The sequence below is a fragment of the Eucalyptus grandis genome, chromosome 2 (assembly GCF_016545825.1).
Source record: "Eucalyptus grandis isolate ANBG69807.140 chromosome 2, ASM1654582v1, whole genome shotgun sequence".
Classification (NCBI taxonomy): domain Eukaryota; kingdom Viridiplantae; phylum Streptophyta; class Magnoliopsida; order Myrtales; family Myrtaceae; genus Eucalyptus; species Eucalyptus grandis.
In genome coordinates, this window is record NC_052613.1 from 7281972 (window position 1) to 7306446 (window position 24475).

A 24475-nucleotide genomic window follows, 5' to 3' on the forward strand; every position below is an offset into this window, starting at 1 on the left:
ATGTTAAGAATCTCTTGTGACACTCTTGCCTACTTTATTTTTATTATTTTATTATTTTGTCCTTTCTTTTTTAATTATTTTTCCCCTTCCATGATTCTCTAACAAAATTTTATTAAGTTATACCTAAAAAACTACTATACCTAAAATAGATATATATTTATATTTATATATTAAATTTATATTATAAGATAGAATTAAATTCGAATACACTTAAATATATTTTTTGAATTTATTGTATTAGAATTCAAATATTATTTATATTGAAATATAATTTTAATTTCATTAATTTAAGAAATGTGTTATTCGAGAAAAATACATTTCCAATTATAGATATTAGAAATTTTACCCACATTTATCTTACATTCCCATGGGATAATTTTATTTAGATTATATTCGTCTTATATCCGACTTAATCTTGACTTGAGTATGCACCAAATGCAAGATAGAATAAATTTTATCCTATCTTGAATTTTATTCTGACTACCAAATGAAGTCTAATAGGTTTACAGTGCATGTACAAGATCCATACATTAAATTTTTGGATTCTAATATATGTGGCCCAACAAATGTGAGGACAAGGCATGTAGTTCTTTACTTTGTCATATTTCATTGATTGTTATACATGATTTGGTTAAGTCTAATTGATTTCACATTACTCTAACGATTTAAGCTTGCTTCGGAGATGTCCTTTAGTTTTGACTATTGAGAGAGAGAGAGAGAGAGAGAGAGAGAGAGAGAGAGAGGTCCTTTAGTGAAGTAGAGAATTAGTTAGACGATTAATGGAACAGATTGACGAGGTGAATATCTATATAATCAATTTAAAGAGCTCTATAAGGAAAGAGAATGACAAGGCAACCGATTATTCCTGAGACTTCTCAGTAGAATGTAGTTGTCGAAAGAATCTCGTTGTGAAACGAAAGAGATTCTTGGAAGCTGGAAAGAGCTGGAAAAAGTTATAATGTTATAATAAAGAAGTCATTTCCTTCAAAATCAATTCTGACAAAGAAAGATGAAGAGCAGTGTCACGCCCTCGATGAAGAGATGGCTTAAACCATGCTCTTGCTAATGACTCTGCAACAATAGCTAAATCAATTGGGGTTTACATGTACTTCTGTTTACTATTATAATGAAAATTAGGAAGGAATTTTTTTTTCTTATGAAAAAGAATCAATAATGATTAGTTATGCATCAATTTGGCTACGCTTTCATCCTCGACGTCTCAACCAGTCCACAACCCATTATGTTGGTTTAGTTAGCAATTTTGATCGATAGATTTTTATTTATAGAAACATCCTTACATATTATTGCAATTGACTAATTCTAATACGCCATTAATGCTGAATTCTTTTGAGAATTAACGAAAAATGCACACACATTGCATGTGGCATAATTTTTTTTTTTTTTTTACAGAATCGCCTAGTTAGGAAACATTTGAATTATTATTGACTTGAAGAAGATTTAGAATGGAGGAATTTCTACTCCCTCTTTAGGTGGATACACATCCTTTCCATGGAGCTAACCAAAATATTTGCAATAAGTGTATTTGAAATCCTAAAATTTGTCAATAAATACAATTCAGTTCTAAAACTTTCCAAAAGTGTAATGGAGTCCTAAACTTATCATGAAAGTACAATCGAGTTCTAAAATTTTTAAAAGTGTAATGAAACTTGCTAAATTGGTCCAATCAAATCCTTACGTTAATGACATTTTTTAAAAAATTTTAGGACTCGATCGTACTTTATTAGCAAGTTTTAGGAATTGATTGCACTTTTTGAAAGTTTTAGAACTCAATTACACTTTCTTGATAAGTTTTAGGAATGAATTGTATTTTTTGAAAGTTTTAAGACTCAACTACACTTTTGTAACAAGTTTTAGGATTTCCAATGAACTTATTTTGAAATATTTTAATAGGTCATATTTTTAGGTGGGTTTCATTCTTTCAACTCCTATCCTAATTTTTTATATTTTTGGAATATCCATGAGCCACTAGAGAATGGGGATAAGAGGTTCCAGGATCCATACATGTTCCGTTTGGAATCTGGAACTTAGAACCTATCTGTTGAAACATGTTCCTCATTTTTTTGGAACCGCCGTCCATCCTGCATTTCCTAGAACTTGGAACCTACCTTATCACAGATTCCAAGGTTTACTTAGATTCCACTTATATTATTAATTGAAAAATTGCAATAAATTAAAACATTTGTCGGTACAATTCATTAACCATAAAAACATATGGAAAATATGAGCATTATAAAATGGAAACTCAAATTAGTGTTTTTAGATTATACATTCATCATCGAATATATGAAATAACGTAAGATCGCGTGAAGACATAAACAAAAAAAAAATATTCATTTCCCCAATATTTTTATTTAAGAAAGGGACGTCTTAATGGAGGTTGTTGGAATGAATCCGATCCATATGAAGCGTGCACGAGTTACTACCTTTTTGGTAAATTTGTTAACTATATTTTTTGGTCAAAGTTTCTTAAGTAAATAGTAAAGCAAATTTCACGCGTATGTAAGTCCCCATCTGATGTGATGTCCCAACTTTTCACAATAAAAAGATAATCAAATTTTTTTATCTTGGTCAAAGTGAACCGGTGGCTTTTTTTTTTTTTTTTAAGTGTCATGATCTTCTTGCTTGGCACAGTATAAATTGGGTTCTGGTTATAACACACCATGCCATTTCTAGCCTGTTCACTCCTCATTTCTATTGTGAACACCACACATCTAAATAACAACACTCTATCTGAGGGCCATGACGCCTTCCTCTCTCATTCTGGCCACAGTAGCCATCTCCGTCATCCTCTACTCCCTCCTCAGCTACCTCGCTCGGCCCTCCCGCCCTCTCCCACCCGGCCCGAAGCCATGGCCCCTCGTCGGGAATCTGCCCCACCTCGGCCCCATGCCCCACCAATCCATGGCAGCCCTAGCCCGAGCCTACGGGCCGCTCCTGCACCTACGGCTCGGGCTCGTCGACGTGGTGGTGGCCTCGTCGGCCTCCGTGGCATCCCAATTCCTGAAGACCCACGAAGCCAACTTCTTAAGCCGCCCGCCCCACTCCGCGGCGAAGCACCTCTCGTACAACTACCAGGACCTGGTGTCCTTGCCGTACGGACCAAGGTGGCGGATGTTGAGGAAGATAAGCTCCATCCACCTCTTCTCCGGCAAGGCTCTTGATGATTATAGACATGTTCGCCATGTGAGCTCCAACTCATCTCTCTATATGGAAAGAGTGTTTATTCAATGAACGGGTCATTTTCCATCAATTGAGAAGGATAGTTGTAAGCGAATATTGTTGTCTACCTCTACGTCTCTGTCACTATTCTTTTCACATCATTCAGGGTCCTATTAGAGGATAGAATCCGGCAGGTCAACCATGACCCCCAATTGCTCAAAAAAAAAAAAAAAAACCATGACCCCCAAAATCTGTGTTGAATTTGAACTTCTCCGCAAGTCAATTTTAAATCTTGGCCTGCTTCCATGGTCTATTCGGTGCCCTTATATAAAGGAAGGACCTACTATTTTGGTTACTTATATAATTCAATCGGGATTAGTGCGCCGGCCAGTGGCCAGTTGCATGCCCTCGGTTGGTTTTTCTTTCTTTCTTTTTTTTTATAATAAATTTAGCTTATTTTTAATCCAATTTTTTTAATGGGTCATAAAATCATTTTTGAACTAAAGCTTGGCATCGTTTTAGTCATATGCTCTATTTATTAGTCACGTCGCACTGCATAGTATAGAGAAAACAATAATAAATAAAAAACATTATGTTTGGGCGAAGTTAAAGAAATGACTTAATTGTTTTTTTTTAAGTTTTAGATCCTTTTTGGTCCAATAAAACTTTAAAATTCATAAAATTTTAAAACTTCCAATGTAATAGGAAGAGGTTGTCGTACTGACGCATGCGCTGGCACATGTGAGCTCGACCCCGAAGAAACTGGCCCAACTGCTCAACGTGTGCACGGCGAACGTGCTGGGGCGGGTGATGCTGGGGAAGAGGGTGTTTGGGGACGGGAACGGCGGGGGCGACCCAAGGGCGGACGAGTTCAAGTCGATGGTGGTGGAGTCGATGGAGCTGCTGGGCGTGTTCAACATCAGCGACCTGGTCCCGGCCCTCCAGCGGTTCGACCTCCAGGGGGTCATGGCCAAGACGAAGACGCTGCACAAGCGCTTCGACGCCTTCCTGACGGCCATCGTGGAGGAGCACAAGGCCGGCATGGGCAAGGCCGGGAGTAAGCACAACGACTTGTTGAGTACTCTGATCTCTTCCAGGGATATTGCTGATGAGGAAGGAGGGAAGCTCACGGACGACCAGATCAAAGCATTTCTTCTAGTACCACTCTCTCTCTATCTTTCGCTCTCTATATTTAAGAACTTAAAGAACTGCAAGTAATGTAACTCGTTTCAACTTGTGTTGTGTCGCAGACCATGTTCACGGCGGGCACCGACACTTCCTCCAGCACTACCGAGTGGGCCATCGCCGAGCTCATCCGTCGCCCCGACATCCTGGTTCGGGTCCAGGAAGAGATCGACTCCGTGGTGGGACGAGACCGCCTCGTGACCGAGCTCGACCTGCCCCGCCTGACGTACCTCCAAGCTGTGGTCAAGGAGACCTTCCGGCTCCACCCGCCCACTCCTCTATCCATCCCGCGGGTCGGGGCCGAGGGCTGCGAGATCAACGGCTACCACATCCCCAAAGGCGCCAAGCTGCTAGTGAACGTGTGGGCCATAGCCCGTGACCCCGACGCTTGGGCCGAGCCCCTGGTGTTCCGGCCGGAGAGGTTCCTACCGGGTGGCGAGAAGCCTAATGCCGATGTGAGGGGTAACGATTTCGAGATCATCCCGTTCGGAGCGGGGCGGAGGATATGCATCGGAATGAGCATGGGCTTGAGGATGGTTCAACTCATGACCGCGACGTTGGCCCACGCTTTTGACTGGGAGCTGGCCGGTGGGGTCTCGCCGGAGAAGCTGAACATGGACGAAGCTTACGGGCTCACCTTACAACGGGCCGAGCCGCTGTCGGTCCACCCGAAACCAAGGCTCGCCTCCCATGTCTACAAGGCATTGAGTTGAAGAGCTAATGAACATTGGCCGGAGCTACAAATTAGGAGGTGATACAACCTTACATGCAGCTACTTTACCAGCTTCCCATCTACCGTAACATTATCCTACCGATCAAAGCTTAGTTGCCCTTGTAGAGAGACGACTCTATATCCATCCTCAGTTGCTATCCAGTCTGTATGGTTCTAGGAAAATAAATGCAGTCAATGTGCTAAGCTACCACATCCCCTACATCATCTGCACAAACTTTATTTCACAATTATGTGTTAAAGTACATCTAAAGCATTTTATTGTGATTGATAGATTTTTTTTTTTAATATACTGTAATACCCTCAGATATTATTGCAATTGTCCAACTCTTACCGCGTGGGTCGCTGTCTAATCAAAACCAACCCAATAAATGCTTCATTTATTTCGCGATACAATATGACATTTCTAGAAAACATTTTTCAAAAAACCATTTTTAAGGGAAATGATGGTTTGACTAAAATCTAAAAAGGAATTGAAAATTACTTTTCGTCATTTGGTTATTAAAATTTGATTTGATTTTCCTAAATAATCATGCCTTATCCGGGTACTAATGACATGCACATGAGCAATCGGAAAATATAGTATGGGCATCAGGGCCCAGGTTCAGCCTCTATAGACCCCGGCCCGAGCACAGGCTCGATCCTGGGTTTGGGCACTTGACTTGGGTGCCAAGGATCGAGGTCCTAGGCATGGGCATTAGGCCAACCTCAATGGATAAGCACATAAGTATTAAGGTCCCAAGTTTAGCCTCGATGGACTCAAGCATAGGTACCGAGGTCTCGAACTCCACCTCGATGGACTCTAGCTTGGGTGTTGAGGACGCGGTCATGCATGCCAAGGTCCCAAGTTTGGCATCATTGGACATAAGCTTGACCTCAATGGACCCAAGCACTAGCAGTGGGTTATTCCTCTCAAAAATAGATGCTAATGGGTCAGGGATAGATTTGAAATAGGTCTGAAAGATTGGATACTTTTTAATAGGATTAAAAGGTCAGTGTAAACTTGAAATAACTCCGAGTCATTGTTCAATGAACGGATCATTTTCAAGCAGTTTAAAGGGATCTAATAAACCAATTATGTCACCAAACCTCTATATGTCTATTGTTAATCTTTCACATCAGGTATGGTCATGTAAGAGAAAAGATTTCGATGGACAAATCTTAAACACGCTTCTATATTTTAGTCGATACTCTTACGCGATGCTATCTAATTACTTGTTTATTTTAAGGTAGCAAGAAGAGCTCGCCATACTCGCGGCCCCGTGATCCCGGGCCAACTGCCCAATGTGTGCATGGCGAATGCCCCGGGGCGGGCGATGCTAGGGAAGCTGGTGATAGAGAGACGGGAGCGGCGGGGCGACCTGAAGGCGGATGAAGGGAAGCTGGTGTTCGGAGACGGGAGTGGCAGGGCGACCCGAAGGCGGATGAGTTCAAGTCGATGTTGGTGGAGTTGATGGTGCTGGTGTTGTTTTGCGGAACATATTCGCAGCGGACACCAACCCTTCCTCTAGCACTACGAAATGGGCCATTGCCGAGCTCCTCCGGCGACCTGGAATTTTGGCCTGAGTCCAGGAAGAGATCGACTCCGTGGTGGGACGAGTCCGTCTCGTGACCGAGCTCGACCTGCCCCGGTTTGACGTACCTCAGAACCGTGGCTTCCCCCGGCCACCCCTCTATCCCTCCGGCGGATCGCGGCTGGGAGCTGTGAGATCAACGGCTACCACATCCCCGGAGGCGCCGGGCCTCGGTGAAAACTGGAAGATGGAATAGAAGGAAACAATAGAGAATATATAGGATTATTGGGTGTTTAATCTTTGAAATGGTGATAAAAACTGAAGAGATGATAGAAAGAGAAAAGACATGAAATTCATATATATTATTTTTTAAAGAGATTCTTGTCAGTCTTCACTAAAAAGAATGTATGAAAATATGCTCCCTCAATTTTATTTTATTTTTTGATGAAATATGAAGAAATTTTACACATATAAGAAAAGATAAAAATATTCCAAAACTTGAACTTTTTGGTAAAGCTAAGATAAGATGAAAAAATGTCCACATTATTTGATAATTGAAATCCATGAGAGAGAATAAAATTATAAATTTACGAGTTTGTCCACCATAGAATATTTATTAAAAGAAAAAGTATTGAATGACAAACTCCAATCTATTGTGAGAATAAAATTATGTTCTAGATCATAAAAATCAAATAATAAATAATTATAAATTATTGTGGGGTTTACTTCTTTAATAATTTGTAACTTACAATAAACTGTTATTCTCATAATAATTCAAAAATTATTATGCCAACAAAACCTTTTATAAAATACTTTAGACAGATCTCATCGAGAAGAAGGAAGAAAAAAAAAATTCGACTCCTTGAGGTCATCTTCACATTATACAATAAGGAAAGTGGTTGAAAGAAGTTTGGATTGGTAGATGCAAAATCCTTCCTTTTGACTAAATTTAGGTAATTTTTTTTTATTTGATTTCATCGGCAACGCATTCGCACAGGAAACCGCATTTTGACCAATTCAGCGCGGGTAACTTCATGAGCAATAATATGTTAAAGGGAAAGGAGACAGAGTCGTTCATTTTGTGATGAAAGAAAGGAAGCCTTGGGTCAACGGCGGAGGGTCAACGGCGGAACCCGTCTCACATGTAACTAGTCGATAAAAGCTATTTGACAATTAAAGTATTTCACATCATCTGTTTACGAGATTTATTTATTTTTAATATTCGTATGGTCTTCCTCCATCGATCAATTTAAGTTTTTGGATTAGATATATTAAGTCAGGTCCTATCTCAATTTATTGTGCTGTGTGTGCCCTTGGGCATGTGATCTGACTTTGCCGATTCAATTGTTTTGGTCGGACATTCTCATGAAAGCTACACAATGACTTTGACTTTCCCTAGATTAGAGCGAATTTTCCGCAATGTGCTACCTTGTCAAAATGAAAACTCTGAAAAAAAAAAATAATAATCCCTGGAGATGACAAGTGGCGGCTTTTTTTTGAATTGTCAAGGACCTTGGCCTGTATAGAAAACAACAAAGGTAAATACGCCTCGAAGGCAAGTTATGGGGTTTGCCAAATAGTGATGAATAGAGCGAGGGAGATGCAACAGCTATTTAAAGCGTATGCTCTCCATTCAATTGTAACATTACCTAACTCTAGTTCACACATGCACACAACCACTTCACTTGTAACACACAGATACACAAGCCTCTAGCCTACTCACTCCTCATTTCTCTTGTCACTAACCCATCCATCATAAATCTCCAATCCTTTTAAATCACATCTAAATAGTAGCACTAATTCAAACAATAACACACTCCCTTCTAAGGCCATGACGCCTCTCTCTTTCATTCTAGCCTCAATCCTCCGCTCCCTCCTCGGCTACCTCGCTCAGCTTGCCCGCATGCTCCCGCCCGGCCCAAAGCCATGGCCTCTCATCGGGAATGTTAGAGTAATTGAATATAAAACCACTAGAAATCAGATGACTTAATCTAAAAAAGGAAGTATGACCCAAACGAGAATACCAAGTTTCAGATGATACTGTGGTAGGATAGCAACTGAGAGCATTTGTAATCTTTAGGGAGATAAGTTCGAATAAGCGTCCCACTTTACGGCCTGTCCCAATTATTTGCCCTGTCCTTGGATTCTGCACATGACAACTATTAGAGGAAAGTGAATATTGAAGCTGAGTTCGCATAATCGACCCACAAATATCAAGTTTAAGGAGATTCTAGGAACCGTGAAAGTGTTTGGCTATGACAATGTGGATATTGAATTGTTTCCTATATGGCCAACTAGCATCTGTGAGTTATCAGCTCTATGAATAGTAGGTGTTTATCAGAGTAACAACTTTGACTTAAACAAATTGGTGTTCGAAGTTATGTGATTGCAACAGGCAAAATTAAATAACCATGAATCAGAAGTACCTAGAGTCATAAACAGATTAGAAATGCTAGAGACAGAAGAATTAGAGGTATCGGATTCTCGAACAATGGAGCGAAGATTCTTTAAAGATAAAGTAAAACAGACAAGTTATTGAAAGAACCCTCAACAGTAGTGGCAGTGGTGGATAAGCATGCAAGTGGACCTCTGTATCGGGATCAGTTGTTTGTCCCTGTCATTGCCAATAGCTAGAAGACGCAAGGTAACTAGTTCGATGACAATACTTGCAATATTTGCCACACGATGAGGAAGAGGCAGGTGTAGCAAGTATCGCGTCTATAGGAATGGATAATAATATAGGACGCTGCACCATCAAAGCAGCAAGTCAAATTGTTTCAGTCAATAACTCTAAAACAACTGCCTCGAGGTGATTGATCTCATTGTAAAAGTGAATCACAGCCCCATGCCCCACCACTCCTTGGCAGCCCCACCCCGAGCCTACGGGCTGTTGTTGCACCTGCGACTCGGGCTTGTTGGCATGGCGTTGGCCGCGTCAGGCTCCATGGTAGCCCAGCTCCTAAGGACCCATGATGCCAACTTCTTGAGCCAGCCGCCCCGCTCTATAGCAAAGCACCTGGGGTACATTTACCGGGACATAGTGTCTGTGCCATACTGCCCGAGGCAGCGAATGCCGATGAAGATAAGCTCCCTCCACCTCTTCTCCAACAAGGCTCTTGACGATTATAGACATGTACGCCAGGTAAGTAACCTAGTGAACTCCAATTCATCTCTATATATGCATACATATAGACATGTGTACGTAAATGAACATGGGTGTGTATGTGTGTGTACATATATAAATTACATGCATAGAGAATTTACCAAACATGGTGTTCTTTTTCTTTATAGTTAAATAAATGGAAACACTTTATTAATGTGATAATTATTATTATGATCTGTAACAAATTAATATAATAGGAAAAGAAAAAGGCTCGATTAGTTTGGTTAAAAGAGAGTTGCAAACTAGAGAGGAGATCAAACCCTTTTTTGGAAGGTGAAATGGGGTTAGATCTCCAAGGAGCAACTGCTTATATGAAAAAAAAATGGAAAATTATAAATAAGAGCTTGAAGTAACCTTATTTTCTCAGATAAGAACTTGAAATAGACATTATTTCAAATAAAAATTCGAAGTGTCATTATCTTCCTCAAATAAGGCTTGAAGTGAATCTTGTTTCAAAAAATGATATAAAGTTGTTATATTAGTCTTAAAAAAAGGTATGAACTCATTGTTTGCTGGATGAAAATTTCGTCTTTTTATTTTCTTAATTTTTTCCTTTTTTCTTTCTTTTTTCCATTTTTTATTTCCATAAAAGAATAAAAATAAAAATAAAAACTTAAAAAAATGAATACACATGGGAAGGAGCCCTCCCGCCCATATTTTTGCTTTTTTTTAAAAAAAAATCTAATTTAATTTAAATTGTATTTGGATGAAAATATCTTTGATCAACAAAAAATTTTGCTAGTCGGCGAGATTAGGCCCTTATTTAAAACAGTTATGTCCACCTCAAACCTTTCTTTGAGACTAATATGATCACTCTATGCTCTTATTTGAAAGAATATCCACTTTAGACTCTTATTTGAGAAAGTAATGGCACTTTAGGCCTTTATTTGGGATTTTCTCTATGAAAAATAATTTGATATGGGCATATATATATATATATACCCCAGCTCCCCTATGCACCGATATGGAAAGAGTGAGGACCATTGACAGAAATAATAAAACAAAAATGACATAGATGGTGTACATATATGGTCTACTATTGTATGTAAAAATATAAGATACTCTTTATATCTAATATCATAGAAAAAAAATTATGCTCTAGCCAACTTTCTTCTTTTTATTTGGGGGGTTCACTTAAAAAAGTTCACTTTTTTTTTTTTTTTTTTAATTAAAGGCGTAAATGCCCGCTCTCGTATGAATAAGCTAGTGCACAAGCATACAAAGAACTTGATGTGGAACTTAAAGGCCAAAACGCAGTATAAATCCTCAGCTTTTCTCCATTTTTAAATTTTATCCCCAACTTTTTGGGTTGTCAAAATAAATCTCCACCTTTTGAACTCATACCAAATCTATCCCAAAATCTAGGTCCCCTCCAAAAACTATAGTTATAACTACCTTTTTGCTCCTTTTTGCATTATCTATCCGCAATAGTCCCATTAAGGTCATACTTTCTTTTAAAGAACCTATTCCTAATTTTCTATTTACAAACACAATCAAGAATATCATACTTAATGAAAGTTTGCAGATATAAAGCTGTCTAAATAATCTCCAATTTAAAAGGTAAAACCAAAGAAAAAATGGGTGGCATGAGAAAAATCACACAAAATACGAAAAATAAAAGTCTGGGCCAAATTGAAATTTGGAAAGTAATCAAACAAAGTATTCCCATTCAGAAATGGATGCTAAGGGTTTGGGATAGAATTAAAACAGATTTGGGTTGGATATTTTTCTGATAGGATTAGAATGCCTGGATAAAAATTAAGAACTACTTTTTTAATGGGATTTATTTTGTGGTTTGGCCAAAAATATATTGAATAACTCTACTTAATTGTTCGATGCAGATCAATTTCAGGCAATTAGTAAGGATCGAATTGGACCAATTTTGTTATCAACCTCTACATCTCTATCATTGTTCTTTTCACATCATGTAGGGCGGCGTCGGCGAACGTGGCCCTATTGCTCAATGTCAGCACGGCGAAGGCGTTGGGGCAGGCGATGTCGGGGATGAGGGTGTATGGGGACAGGAAGGGCGGAGGCGACCCGTAGGCGGCGGAGTTCAAGTCGATGGTGGTGGGAGATGATGGTGCCGGGTGGCGTGCTCAACATCAGCGACTTCGTGCCGGCCCTCAAGCAGCTCAATCTCCAAGGGGTCGTGGCCAAGACGAAGAGGCTGCACGAGCGCTTCGACGCCTTCTTGACGGCCATCGTGGAGGAGCACAAGGCCAGCACGGGCAGTGCTGGGAATAAGCACGATTACTTGTTGAGTACTCTGATCTCTTCGCGGGAAATTACTTATTTAATCGCGTGTTGTTTCGCAGAACATGTTCGTGGCGGGCACCGACACTTCCTCTAGCACTACAGAATGGGCCGTCGCCGAGCCCATCCGGCAACCCAGAATCCTGGCCAGAGTCCAGGAAGAAATTGACTCCGTGGTGGGACGAGGCCGCCTCGTGACCGAGCTCGACCTGCGCCGCCTGACGTACCTCCAAGCCGTGGTCAAGGAAACCTGCCGGCTCCACCCGCCCACGCCTCTATCCACCTCGCGGTCATGGCCGAGAGCTGCGAGATCAACGGCTACCACATCCCCAAAGGCACCAAGCTGCTGGTCAACGTGTGGGCTGTAGCCCGTGATCCTGACACTTGGGCCGAGCCCTTGGTGTTCCGGCCGGAGAGGTTCTTGCCGGGTGGCAAAGAGCCCAATGTCGATTTGAAGGGTGACGATTTGAGATCATCCCGTTTGGAGCCGGGCGGAGGATGTGCATCGGAATGAGCATGGGCTTGAGGATGGTCCAACTCGTGACGGCGATGTTGGCCCATGCTTTTGACCGGGAGCTGACCGACCGGGGTCTCGCCGGAGAAGCTCAACATGGACGAAGCTTTCAGGCTCACCTCACAATGGGCCAAGCCTTTGTCGGTCCACCCGAAACCGAGACTTGCCTCCCATTTCTAGAAGGCCTTGAATTGAAGAGCTGGACTCTGGCCCTATCTACATGTGGCTTAGCAGGTTAAAGAGCAGTAGCTAGCTACAGATTAGGAGGTGACATAACCTGTCGTGCAACTGCCATTCAGTGTGTATGGTTCTGGGAAAATTAATGTAGTCAGTATGCTAGGCTATGCCATCCCCTGTGTCATAGACACCGACTTTATTTCACAATTATGTGTAAGTTCATCTAAAGCATCCTATTGTGATTGATAGATCAACCTCCTTCCATTTTTTTTTAATTTACTGTAATATCTAAAGGTGCCTATTGTGATTGATAGATGCTAGGCTATTTTTTTTTCATTTACTGTAATACTATTGTGATTGATAGATTTTTTCCCTCGAATATTATTACAATTTTATAGTTCTTATGGCTATCCCGCACCATGCGCAAATTGCCATCTAATCAGAATCAAGTTAATATAGATTTCATTTGTTTTGCGAAAAATGTGACATCTATTAAAAATATTTTTCAAGAAGCCATTTTTAATGAAAATGACAACACTTTCCTGTGTTTATCTAAAACTTGAAAGGGAACTAGAAAATAGTTTTGGTCATTTAGTTAGGAAAGTCTAATTTGATTTTCCTAAATTAACATACTTTATTCAAGCACTAATGACTTGCACTTGAGCAGTCCGAAAATTAAGCATAGGCACTAGGGCCTCGGGTTTGACCCTGATGGACCCCAACCAGAGCACAGGCTTGATCTCAAGTTCAAGCTCTGGACCTAGGCGCCTAGACCGAGCTATGGGCTCCAAGGTCTCGGGCATGGGCACTGGGCCAACCTCGATGGAATCGAGCCCGACCTCAATGAACAGGGGCATAGGTACCAAGGTCCCGAGCCTAGCCTAGATAGACCCAAGCATGAGTACCCAGATCTTGAACTTGACCTCAATGGATTCTAGCCTGAGCGCCAAGGACTCGGTCATGGGCACTAAAGTCCTAGGCTTGGTATCAATGGACACGAGCTCGGCCTCTATGGACCTAGGCACAAGTAGCAGCAGATTACTCCCTCTCATAAATAGATGCTAAAGGGTTAGCATAGATTTAAAAGGTTGGTATAAAGTGGAAAATTACCTAGAAGTTGGGGTTTACTTTGTGATTTGGCCATAAATAAAATAAGCAACTCCTATTCATTTTTCAATGAATGGATCATTTTCAATCAATTTAATGGGATCTAATAAACCAATTTTGGCACCGACCTGTACATCTCTCTCGTAGTCTTTCACATCACGTTGGGTCTTGTAATAGAAAAGAATTCGGTGGACATTACGTAATTTCAAGGTCTCCTTGGTCTCGTTAGTCTTTCACATCACCTAATTTCAATTTTGGCCAAAATTGGTTTACCTTGTGATTTGGCCATAAATAAAATAAGTAACTCCTATTCATTGTTCAATGAATGTATCATTTTCAATCAATTTAATGGGATCTAATAAACCAATTTTGGCACCGACCTGTACATCTCTCTCGTTAGTCTTTCACATCACGTAGGGTCTTGTAATAGAAAAGAATTCAGTGGACATTACGTAATTTCAAGTTCTCCTTGGCACGAATCTTAAGCATGCTTCTATATTTTAGTCGATTCTCTTTTGTGATGCTATCTATTTACTTAATTATTTTAATGTAACAGGAAGAGCCCGTAATACTCACACGTGCACCGGCACGTGCGGGCTTGGCCGCCCTGATCCTGGGCCAACTGCTCAATGTATGCATGGTGAACCCGCCGGGGCGGGTGATGACGGGGAAGAGGGCGTTCAGAGACGGGAGCGGCAGGGACGACCGGAAGGCGGATGAGTTTTGACGGTGCTGGTGTTGTTTACCAGAACATGTTCGCGGCCGGCACCGACATTTCCTCTAACACTACAAAATAGGCCATTGCCGAGCTCGTCCGGCAAGCCAGGATCCTAGCCTGAGTCCAAGAAGAGATCGACTTCGTTGCGGGATGAGGCTGCCTCGTGACCGAGCTCGACCTGCCCCGGTCCGACATACCCCCAAACTGTGACTCCCACCGGCCACCCCTCTATCCCTCCGCGGATCACGGCCGGGAGCTGCGGGATCAACGTCTAACACATCCCCAAAGGCGCCAGGCCTCAGTGAAAACTGAAAGATGGAATAGTAAGGAAATAATGGAGAATATACAGAATTCTTGGATGTTTATTCTTTGAAATGGAGGTGAAAACTGAAGAGACGAGAGAAAGAGAAATGATATGAAATTCTTATAATTTTTTTAGAAGAGATTCTTGTCAGTTCACTAAAAAGGATGTGAAAATATTCTCCCTCATTTTTTTTTGGATGAAATATGAAGAAATTTTACACACGTATGAAAGGATAAAATATTCCAAAACTTGAACTTTTTTTGTAGAGTTAAGATCAAAAAAGTGTCCACGCTATTAGAAAATTAAAATCCACCATAGAGAAAATAAATTTATAAATTTACGAGTTTGTCCACCATAAATTATTTATAAAATACTTAATAGACAGATCTCCCGAAGAAGAAGGAAGGTAAAAAAGAAATGCAATCCCTTAAAAAAGGAGGTCATCTTCACATTATACAATAAGGAAAGTGGTTGACAGAAGTTTGGACTGGTAGATGCAAAATCCTTCCTTTTGACTAAATTTAGGTTTTTTTTTTTTTTTTTTGGCTCAAGCCTATTAACCAAGAGTAAAAAGATAAGCAACCGATTGATAGACTTGCGTAGAGTTTAGGGATCTAGCCCCCTGACCTCACCTTAGGTGCAGAGAGCTAATTAGTACCAAAACATTGACGTAGTATCTACCTTCATTATTGATATGCCCATCAATTCTCACCCAAACTTTTCTTTCCGAATAAGTGAGAATATGGAAGGTGATATTGCGGGGTCTTCCACCCTAGGAGGGATCTACCACCTGCTTCTTCTCCCTTCATTACTGACATATGCCCCATCAATTCTCACCCAAGCTTTTCTTTCCGAATAAGTGAGAATATGGAAGGTGATATTGCGTGGTCTTCCACCCCAGGATGGATCTACCACCTACTTCTTCTCCCTTCATTACTGACATGCCCCATCAATTCTCACCCAAGCTTTTCTTTCCGAATAAGTGAGAATATGGAAGGTGATATTGCGAGGTTTTCCACCCCAGGATGGATCTACCACCTGCTTCTTCTCCCTTGAGTCTTTTAAGGATCTACTCATATTCATGACAGATCTCTTGGATAAGAAGAAAGAGAAAAGGATTGCGATCCCTTGAAAGCATGACGTCAATTTCACGTTATACAATAAGGATGTGTCGCCAATGAAATCAAATAAAAAATTTACCTAAATTTAGTCGAAAGGAAGGATCTTGCATCTACCACTCCAATTCAACGTGGGTGACTTCTTGAGGAGCCCGTTTCACATGCAAGAAGCAATTTTGCAAACCCATGAGGAGCGTTAGGACGATTAAAAAATCTCAAATTACTTATTTACAAGATTTATATGGTTGTAATATTTGTATGGTCTTTTTCCATCAATTAATTTAAGTTTTTGGGTTGGATATTCTAATATGGTGTTAGAGTTAGGTTTTGTCTTGTTTTATTTTGTCATGTGCAACCTTGTGCACGTGGTCCTCACAAGGAGGACACAATGACTACGATTTTTCCTGGATTAGAGCAGATTTTTGTGACGTGCAACCTAACGCCTTTTTGAATCTTTGTAGATAGTGGTGGCTTTCTTGAATCGTCAAGGACCTTAGTCTGTAATAGAAGACAACAAAGGCAAATATGGCTTAAAGGCAAGTTGTGGAGCCTGTCAAATGGTGATGCGTAGAGCGAGAGAGATGCAACAGCTATTCAAAGCGCATGCTTTCTATCCAACAGCAACATTACCTAACACTTGTCAATCCTCATTCCTCTTGTCACTAACCCACCCATCATAAGTCTCTATTCCTTTTAACACACATCTAAATGGTAACACTAATCCAAGAACACTCTCTCGTCTAAGGCTATGATGCCTCTCTCTTTTATTCTAGCCGCAATAGCAATATCCATCTTCTTACGCTCCCTCCTCGGCTACCTTACTCGGCCTACCCGTGCACTCCCGCCGGGCCCAAAGCCATGGCCCCTCGTCGGGAACCTACCCCATCTCGGCCCCATGCCCCACCGCTCCATGGCGGCCCTAGCTCGGTCCTACGGGCCGCTCCTGCACCTGCGACTCGGGCTTGTTGATGTGGTAGTGGCGCGTCGGGCTCCGTGGCAACCCAGTTCCTGAAGACCCATGACGCCAACTTCTTGAGCCGGCCACCCCGCTCTGCAGGGAAGCACCTTGGGTACAACCATCAGGGCATAGGGGCCGTACCATACGCCTCAAGGTGGCGGATGCTGAGGAAGATAAGCACTGTCCACCTCTTCTCCAGCAAGGCTCTCGACGATTTTAGGCATGTACGCCAGGTGAGCCGTTCAATGAGCTCCAGTTCATCTCTATATATGCATATATATGGACGTGACTATGTAAATGAACGTGGAAATATATATACAGACACGGGCGATTGTGCTTGAAATCCGGTATGAATCAAATTTATATGAATGTATGCATAGAGAATTTACTATAAATGGTATTCTATTTCTCATAAATAAGATAAATGGAAACACTTGTATAAATGTGTTAATTAATTTGATGATGTACAAATTAAAATGAGTAGGGAAAAAAAAGGCTCCATTAGTTTGCTTAAAAGAGAGCTGTAAACTAGGGAGAGATAAAACCCTTTCTTGGAAGATGAAAAGGTATTAGACCTTCAAGGATCACCTGCTTATATGAAAAATGGTTTGATGTTGCTCTATTTATCCCAGCTCCACCATGCGCTCACATGGAAAGAGTGAATATTAGCAGAAAAATAAAATAAAAATTGCATAGATGGTGTACATATATGTATAGGGTGTTTGTTGAGGATTTTTTTTTTAAAAAGTGCATATATGGTGTACTAATGTATCGAAAAATATCAAATGTTGTTTATTTTAGAGATATGTATACTAGAAATCCTAAAACTTGTCATGAAAATATAATTAAGTTCTAAAACTTTTAAAAAGTATAATCACATTCTAAAACTTGTCAACTTAATGCAATTATGTCATTTTATTAACTTTGCCCAACTAGGCTAACAGAAAAAGTTAACATGTCTTATTTTATTACTTTCTTAAAACATTAGCGATGGTGTGGTGCCCACCTAAGTGCCACGTCAAAAAAAAAAATTCAAACTAAATTATATTAAAAAGTAAAAGTAAAATATATATATATATCTTAACCAAAAAAAAAATATATATATATATATATATATACACACACACAACCTCGTTCCAAGTGGCCAAGCCCTCCCTGATGGTCGTGGTGGTAGCAAACGCTTGGCCATAGCTGTTGGGAGTGAGTTTGGATCTTTTTTATGGCCTTTTTATTTTTTAATCTAATTTAGTTTATATTTTTCAATTTTTGAATATATTTCTGACATGATATTTAGTAAGTGCCACGTCATTGTCACGTGTCTTAACAAAGTAATAAAATAAGATATATTAGTACTTTTAGTTAATCTAGCTGGACGAAGTTAAAAAAAAGGACTTGATAATTTTTAAAATTTGATTGAACTTTTTAAAAATTTCAGAACTCAATTACACTTTGTTGACTAGTTTTAGAACTTTCTATACACATAAGTTTTATATTTAATATAAAGAATTTCATCCTCTACTTAACTTTTTTGTGGGGTTGCTGTGTTTATCACTCACTCAAAAACTTACGTAAATTTAACCACTGGGATTTGCCCCAGTGGCCACCATTCCAACATTGAAGGGGGAGGTGAGGGGTTCAAATCCCCACCTTCTTAAGGGGGGATGGGGTGGGGATGCGTAAGTTTTAGGAATGGGTTTCGACTCTCACGCCCTGCAAGAGGCAGGGCAAAAATCTGAGAGTGAGTGTAGAGTAGGGACCGACAAAAAAAAAAAAAAAAAACTTACGTAAATTCCGCTATCATTTTAAAAAGCTAGGATACAATCATATAGAAGTAACTTGATATTTAAAGGCCAAGTCGCAATAAAATCCTCTGCTTTTCTCCATTTTTAAAATTTATACACAACTTTTTAGGTTGTCAAAATAAATCCCCACCTTTTGAATTTATATCAAATACATCCCCAAGGTCAGCTCCCCCCAAAAAAAAAAAAAAAAAAAAGCAAAACAAAACTATATTTTAATTACTATTTTGCCCTTTTTCTGCATAATTTATCCACAATATTCCCATTAAGGTCATACTCTCTTAAAAAGAACCTCTTTCTAATTTTTTATTTACAAACATAATTCAAGAATATTATACTAAATAAAAAAATTTGGTATCATAATAGTTTTGAACTATTATGAAAATAACAACATGTTATCAATCACAAACTTTTGAAAAATGAACCCTAATAATTTTTAATTATTTTTTTGCCCAAAATAGGTTGTTATTTCACAGTGGATTGACAACAGCCCCACGAGCATAGATCTCCGATGTAAAAGATATAAACCAAAGAAAGGGGTGGCATGGGAAAAATTGCACAAAATATGTGTAAGGGATAAGTACATTGAAAGTCTCAAGAAAGTGCAATTTAATTCTAAAATTTTCAAACAAATATAATTAAATATTAAAATTTTTTACAAAAGTACAATGAAGTTTTAAAACTTTTAAAAAGTACAATCAAGTCCTAAAACTTGTCAAATTAGTCAAATCAAGTCCTTCTATTGATATTTTGAAAGTTTTAAAACTCAATTGTACTTTTGTGACATGTTTTAGAACTTGATTGTGCTTTTTGAAATTTTTAGGATTCGATTGCATTTTTTGAAAATTTTAAAATTCAATTGCACTTTTGCGACAAGTTGTAGGATTTCTAATGCACTTATTCCTCTGAATAAATAAAAGTCAGGGCAAAATTGAAATGTGGAAAGTAATCTAATGGATTATTCTCTCTCAGAAATAGATGCTAAAGGGTAGATTTAAAATAGATCCGAAGGTTGGATTTTTTTTTTTTAAGTAGGATTAGAAGGTCGGGACAAAATTTAAAACTGCTGGAAAGGTTGGATTCATTTTGTGATTCGGCCAAAAATAAAATGAATAACTCCATGTGGTTGTTCAATAAATGAATTTTTATCAACCAATTAGCAAGGATCGTTATAAACCAATTTTGTTATCAACCTCAACATCTCTATCATTATTCTTTCCATCTCACGTTGGGTCAATTTAGTGGAAAGAATTCCACGGGCGTTACACAACTTCTGCGTTGCAATTTTATATTGTGCAGGAAATCACTTTTATATTAGACCTTGTCAAGTTCTCCTTGGCACAATTTTTATCCATGCTTCTATAATATATGAGGTCATCTTTACATGATGGAAGGACTTACCATTTATCTCCTTATTTATTTCAATATAACAGGAAGAGGTTGCGATACTCACGTGTGCCCTAGCACATGTGGGCTCGGCCTCGGTGAACCTAGCCCAATTGCTCAATGTGTGCACGGCAAACGCGCTAGGGCGGGTGATGCTTGGGAAGAGGGTGTTGGGGGAAGGAAAGGGGCAGGACAACCTGAAGGCGGACGAGTTCAGGTCGATGGTGGTGGAGATGATGGTGCTGGGCGGCGTGTTCAACATTAGCGACTACGTGCCGGCCCTCGAGTGGCTCGACCTCCAAGGGGTCGCGGCCAAGATGAAGAGGCTACACAAGCGCTTCGATGCCTTCTGGACGGCCATTTTGGAGGAGCACAGGGCCAACATGAGCAATAGTGGGAATAAGCACAATGACTTGTTGAGTACTCTGATCTCTTTGCAGGATGTTGCTGATGAGGAAGGAGGGAACCTCATGGATACCGAAATCAAAGCATCGGTTCAAGTAAAATCCCTCCCTCCCTCTAAAACAGTACTTGCAGAGGTGAAAATATAAAAACACCCCAATCGAAAATTGCCAAGAACAGGACCAGATCAAATTGGTCAATTGGATCCGGTTCCTATTTCATAAAATTAAAATTAGTGATTTTTGGTCCAATTATGGTTCCAAGTGAGAACTAGAGTGCCTGAACTAGATCGAATCAGTTTTAATTTTTTTTTTTAAATTCTTAAAGAACAGCACAATCACCCACGTGTACACACGTTCCCCTCACCCACGTTCATTGGGAAGACAGAACCGAGAGCAAGGACAGACAGACAACCCATCGCACAGCCTTCGCTAACCCACTCACGGCCACCACCAACACAGCCACCCTCGTTTTGCTCTGTTTTTGGCCGAGAATGCCTGAAGTGCTTTGTCGGTTCCATTGAACCGCCCAGAAACTGAACTAGACCAGTCAAGAAACTCAAAATTTGAGTTGATATATATATATATATATATATATATATATATATATATATATATATATATATATATATATATATATATATATATATCAACAAGGAAATATAACAATTTTATCAACAAGGAAATTCAATAAAAGATTAATAAAAAAGATCTCCAAATGATCAACTAGTTGATACTCTGTTTGATTTATTATCTTCATACTGATTTGTAAAATATTTTGCACTGCAAATATTCTGATTTTTTTCCTATTGATTTGTTACTTCAATACAATTCCCGATTCTAGGCAGGAATCTGCCTAGGGAACCAATCACCCTTGACTTGTGTTATACTAGATCATTAGATTATGTGTACCCCACTTAATGCATATCGGTTTGAACGAGATTTACATGTGTGTGGGGCTTTATATAAATCGGATTCGATAGGTTTTGCTCATTCACAAGTATGGACGTTGGCAAATGTGGCATGAAAACCTAAGGGCACTTAAATTGAATTTAGCTTTCTTTTAACATGGTAGATTGCATTAACAAGAGTGGGAGAATGATGATATCCCGTGGGGGTGGCCTGATGCTTCTTATATCCTCAGGAATCGTCTAGTCTCCTCCATAGATGGTGGAGAATGCATCAAGATTCCACAGCTCTTTTTATCCTTTGATTACAATTTATTATGTCAACCTCATGTTTTATGATGACTTGACGAACTCCGGGTAGTGAACTCGTTTCATCATGTGTCGCTTTTGCAGACCATGTTCGCGGCGGGCACCGACACTTCCTCTAGCACTACGGAATGGGCCATCGCCGAGCTCATCCGGCAACCCGAATCCTGGCCCGAGTCCAGGAAGAGATCGACTCCGTGGTGGGACGAGACCGCCTCGTGACCGAGCTTGACCTGCCTCGCCTGACGTACCTCCAAGCCGTGGTCAAGGAAACCTTCCGGCTCCACCCGCCCACCCCTCTATCCCTCCCACGAATCGCGGCCGAGAGCTGCGAGATCAATGGCTACCGCATCCCCAAAGGCGCCACGCTACTGGTCAACGTGTGGGCCATAGCCCGCGACCCCGAAGCTTGGGCCGAGCCCTTGGCGTTCCGGCCAGAGAGGTTCCTGCCGGGCCACGAGAAGGCCAATGTCGATGTCAAGGGTAATGATTTTGAGCTCATTCCGTTCGGGGCCGGGCGCCGGATATGCGTCGGAATGAGCCTGGGCTTGAGGATGGTCCAATTCATGACCGCGACGTTGGCCCATGCTTTCGACTGGGAGGTGGCTGACGGCGTTTCGCCGGAGAAGCTTAACATGGATGAAGCTTTCGGGCTCACCTTACAGCGAGCCGAGCCTTTGTTGGTCCACCCGAAACCGAGGCTTGCCTCACATGTCTACAAGGCATCAAGTTGAAGAGCTAGTGAACATCATTTCAGTAGTTTTTTTTCGCATTTGGTTGACGAATAATGAGGGCAATTTGCTCGAACATTAATTGTATCTACTTGCGGTTTGACGATTAAAAGAGTAGAAGTGATAGATAACGAGATCAACATGTATCGACCAAATATAGGGCTATCGATTTTGGAACCCTATTTTTGGAAGTTGGAAAGTTTTCCATCTTTATGTATTTCTTTTCTTACAAGTAAATCTTCCGGAATGTACTTTTGGATATATAAATATTCATCTAATCTTAATGAAAATATACAACAATTTCTATCTGAACATGTTATCAAAAGCCATTTAGGGCTCATGCCCCTTTCAACCATAGCTTTCTTTTTCCTATTAATTTTCTTTTCTACTAGGGTAGTCAGCATGGCCCTGGAGAATCCTACCGCCGCCGTCGCCACCACCATAACTGCTATTATAAACCCTTCTTCTACACATAGTCCACTCGGACCTATTCACTGCTTTCTTTCTCTACGTTTTATAGTATCCAATTTACAACTCTCTAGCAACAACATGAAGCTTTTATCATGATTCTTCTAGCTAAGTCCCTCTTAGAATCGGTTTTACTTCTCATTTTTGATAAACCAAATAGCAAAGCCGACCAAGATGCTCTCAATACCTCTTTTGGCTTAGCTTCCGCTACACGAATGCTCTTTCTTTATCTCAATCTTCAATGTCTGCAACAGGAACAGAATGAATCAATTATTCATTTCCTCCAACATGCTAAATCCATTGTAGATGAGATGCGTACAATAAGCAAGCCTCTTAAATTGGAGGATTTCAATGTCCACATCTTCCATATATGATCTCCAGGACATTGTTCCTACATTGTTTGGCAGTTTTGAACCAATCTTATTTACTTTCACTTCAAATATTGGTGACTAAGGGCGTGCATGTTTGTATTCTTTTTTTCTGTTCAAGAACAGATTTTCTGTTTTTTTGTTCCCGGGAACAAAAAAAGAACATAAGTGTGTTTGTTTGCGTTTTTGTTCAAAATATGTTTTTTTTGTTCCTGGAACAAAATTGGAACAAAAATAAAAAGCCAAATTTTTTTTTTTTTTTTTTTTTGTTCCGGAAACACTTCGAAGAACAAATTTTCTCTCTCCTCTCTTTTCTTCTCTTGTTTTTTCTTCTTCATTTTTCTTTGGCTGGTCGCCGGCCTCGGCCATGGCTGGCGACCTCGCCAGAGCGTCGCCGGCCCCCGGCAAGGCTAAGCATCGCCGACCCCTGGTGAGGCTCGGCCTCGCCAAATCTGGGCGAGCTCAGCCTTGCCAAATCTAGGCGAGGCCGCTCGCCCAACCAAGGCGCGGCCGAGCCTCGCCCGCGTCGGCGAGGCCGAGCTTGCCTAGCCACCAGCCGAGGCTCGGCCTCACCGGATCCGGGCGAGGCTGCCGGCCCCGTCGCCCGGTGGCCCGGCCTCGGCTTGGGCGACCGGCCAAAAGAAGAAAAAAAGAAAAAGAAAGAAAAAAGGAAAAATAAAAAAAAATATTAAAAATTAAAAGAAACAAAAAAAGAATATAAATTTACAAAACATGTTTCTATTCATTTTTTATTCCCTTAACAAATTTATCAAACGAGTTTTTCTGGTAAAAAATTGTTCTCCGAATGCGTAAATAGTTTTTTCTATTTCGTTCCCCTAACAATTTTGAACGTAAAACACAAACAAACGCACCATAATAATAAAGTTTTCTCTGAATTCTGTTATACCCACTTTGTTGTTAAGGATCTAATGATTAACGTGATTCTTCTTTTTGACTCGAGTGGTGGGACCATATCACAAGGTATTGCCAATATTGCAGAACGAACTTTCATAGATGGTTGGCATCAACGTCTTGGCCATCTCCATGTGCATCTTTTACAGTTTACGATCAAAGAGAATAATTTATCATGTAAGCCCACACAATTAAGATAGTTACATACAACCTATCAATTAGGTAAGACTAGTCGTTAGCCTTTAGAATTATCAACAACCAGTCAATTCAGC

General features: G+C 40.3%; 2 protein-coding genes and 1 pseudogene across 2 annotated transcripts; all 3 read left to right on the forward strand.

Moving 5' to 3' along the window:
* The first annotated feature begins 2690 nt into the window (after positions 1 to 2690).
* LOC104420423 (flavonoid 3'-monooxygenase) lies at positions 2691 to 5414 on the forward strand. Its single transcript, XM_010032273.3, has 3 exons — positions 2691 to 3204; positions 3886 to 4338; positions 4431 to 5414. Exons 1-3 carry the CDS (start codon positions 2761 to 2763, stop codon positions 5076 to 5078), a joined length of 1545 nt encoding a protein of 514 aa, XP_010030575.2. The 5' UTR covers positions 2691 to 2760; the 3' UTR covers positions 5079 to 5414.
* Positions 5415 to 9454: 4040 nt separating this feature from the next.
* LOC104434357 lies at positions 9455 to 12864 on the forward strand (annotated as a pseudogene).
* Positions 12865 to 16502: 3638 nt separating this feature from the next.
* On the forward strand, positions 16503 to 22722 carry LOC104420432 (flavonoid 3'-monooxygenase). The gene is given in 5 exon segments (XM_010032277.3): positions 16503 to 16943; positions 16946 to 17157; positions 20157 to 20609; positions 21812 to 21884; positions 21887 to 22722. Coding segments are annotated over 5 exon segments (1539 nt in total). The 5' UTR covers positions 16503 to 16714; the 3' UTR covers positions 22459 to 22722.
* The last annotated feature ends 1753 nt before the right edge of the window (positions 22723 to 24475 follow it).

Coding starts and splice junctions, on each gene's coding strand:
- LOC104420423 (XM_010032273.3), top strand. CDS start 2,761: ATGACGCCTTCCTCTCTCATTCTGGCCACAGTAGCCATCTCCGTCATC. Junction 3,205..3,885: donor ATTATAGACATGTTCGCCAT/GTGAGCTCCAAC, acceptor CCAATGTAATAG/GAAGAGGTTGTCGTACTGAC. Junction 4,339..4,430: donor AGATCAAAGCATTTCTTCTA/GTACCACTCTCT, acceptor GTTGTGTCGCAG/ACCATGTTCACGGCGGGCAC.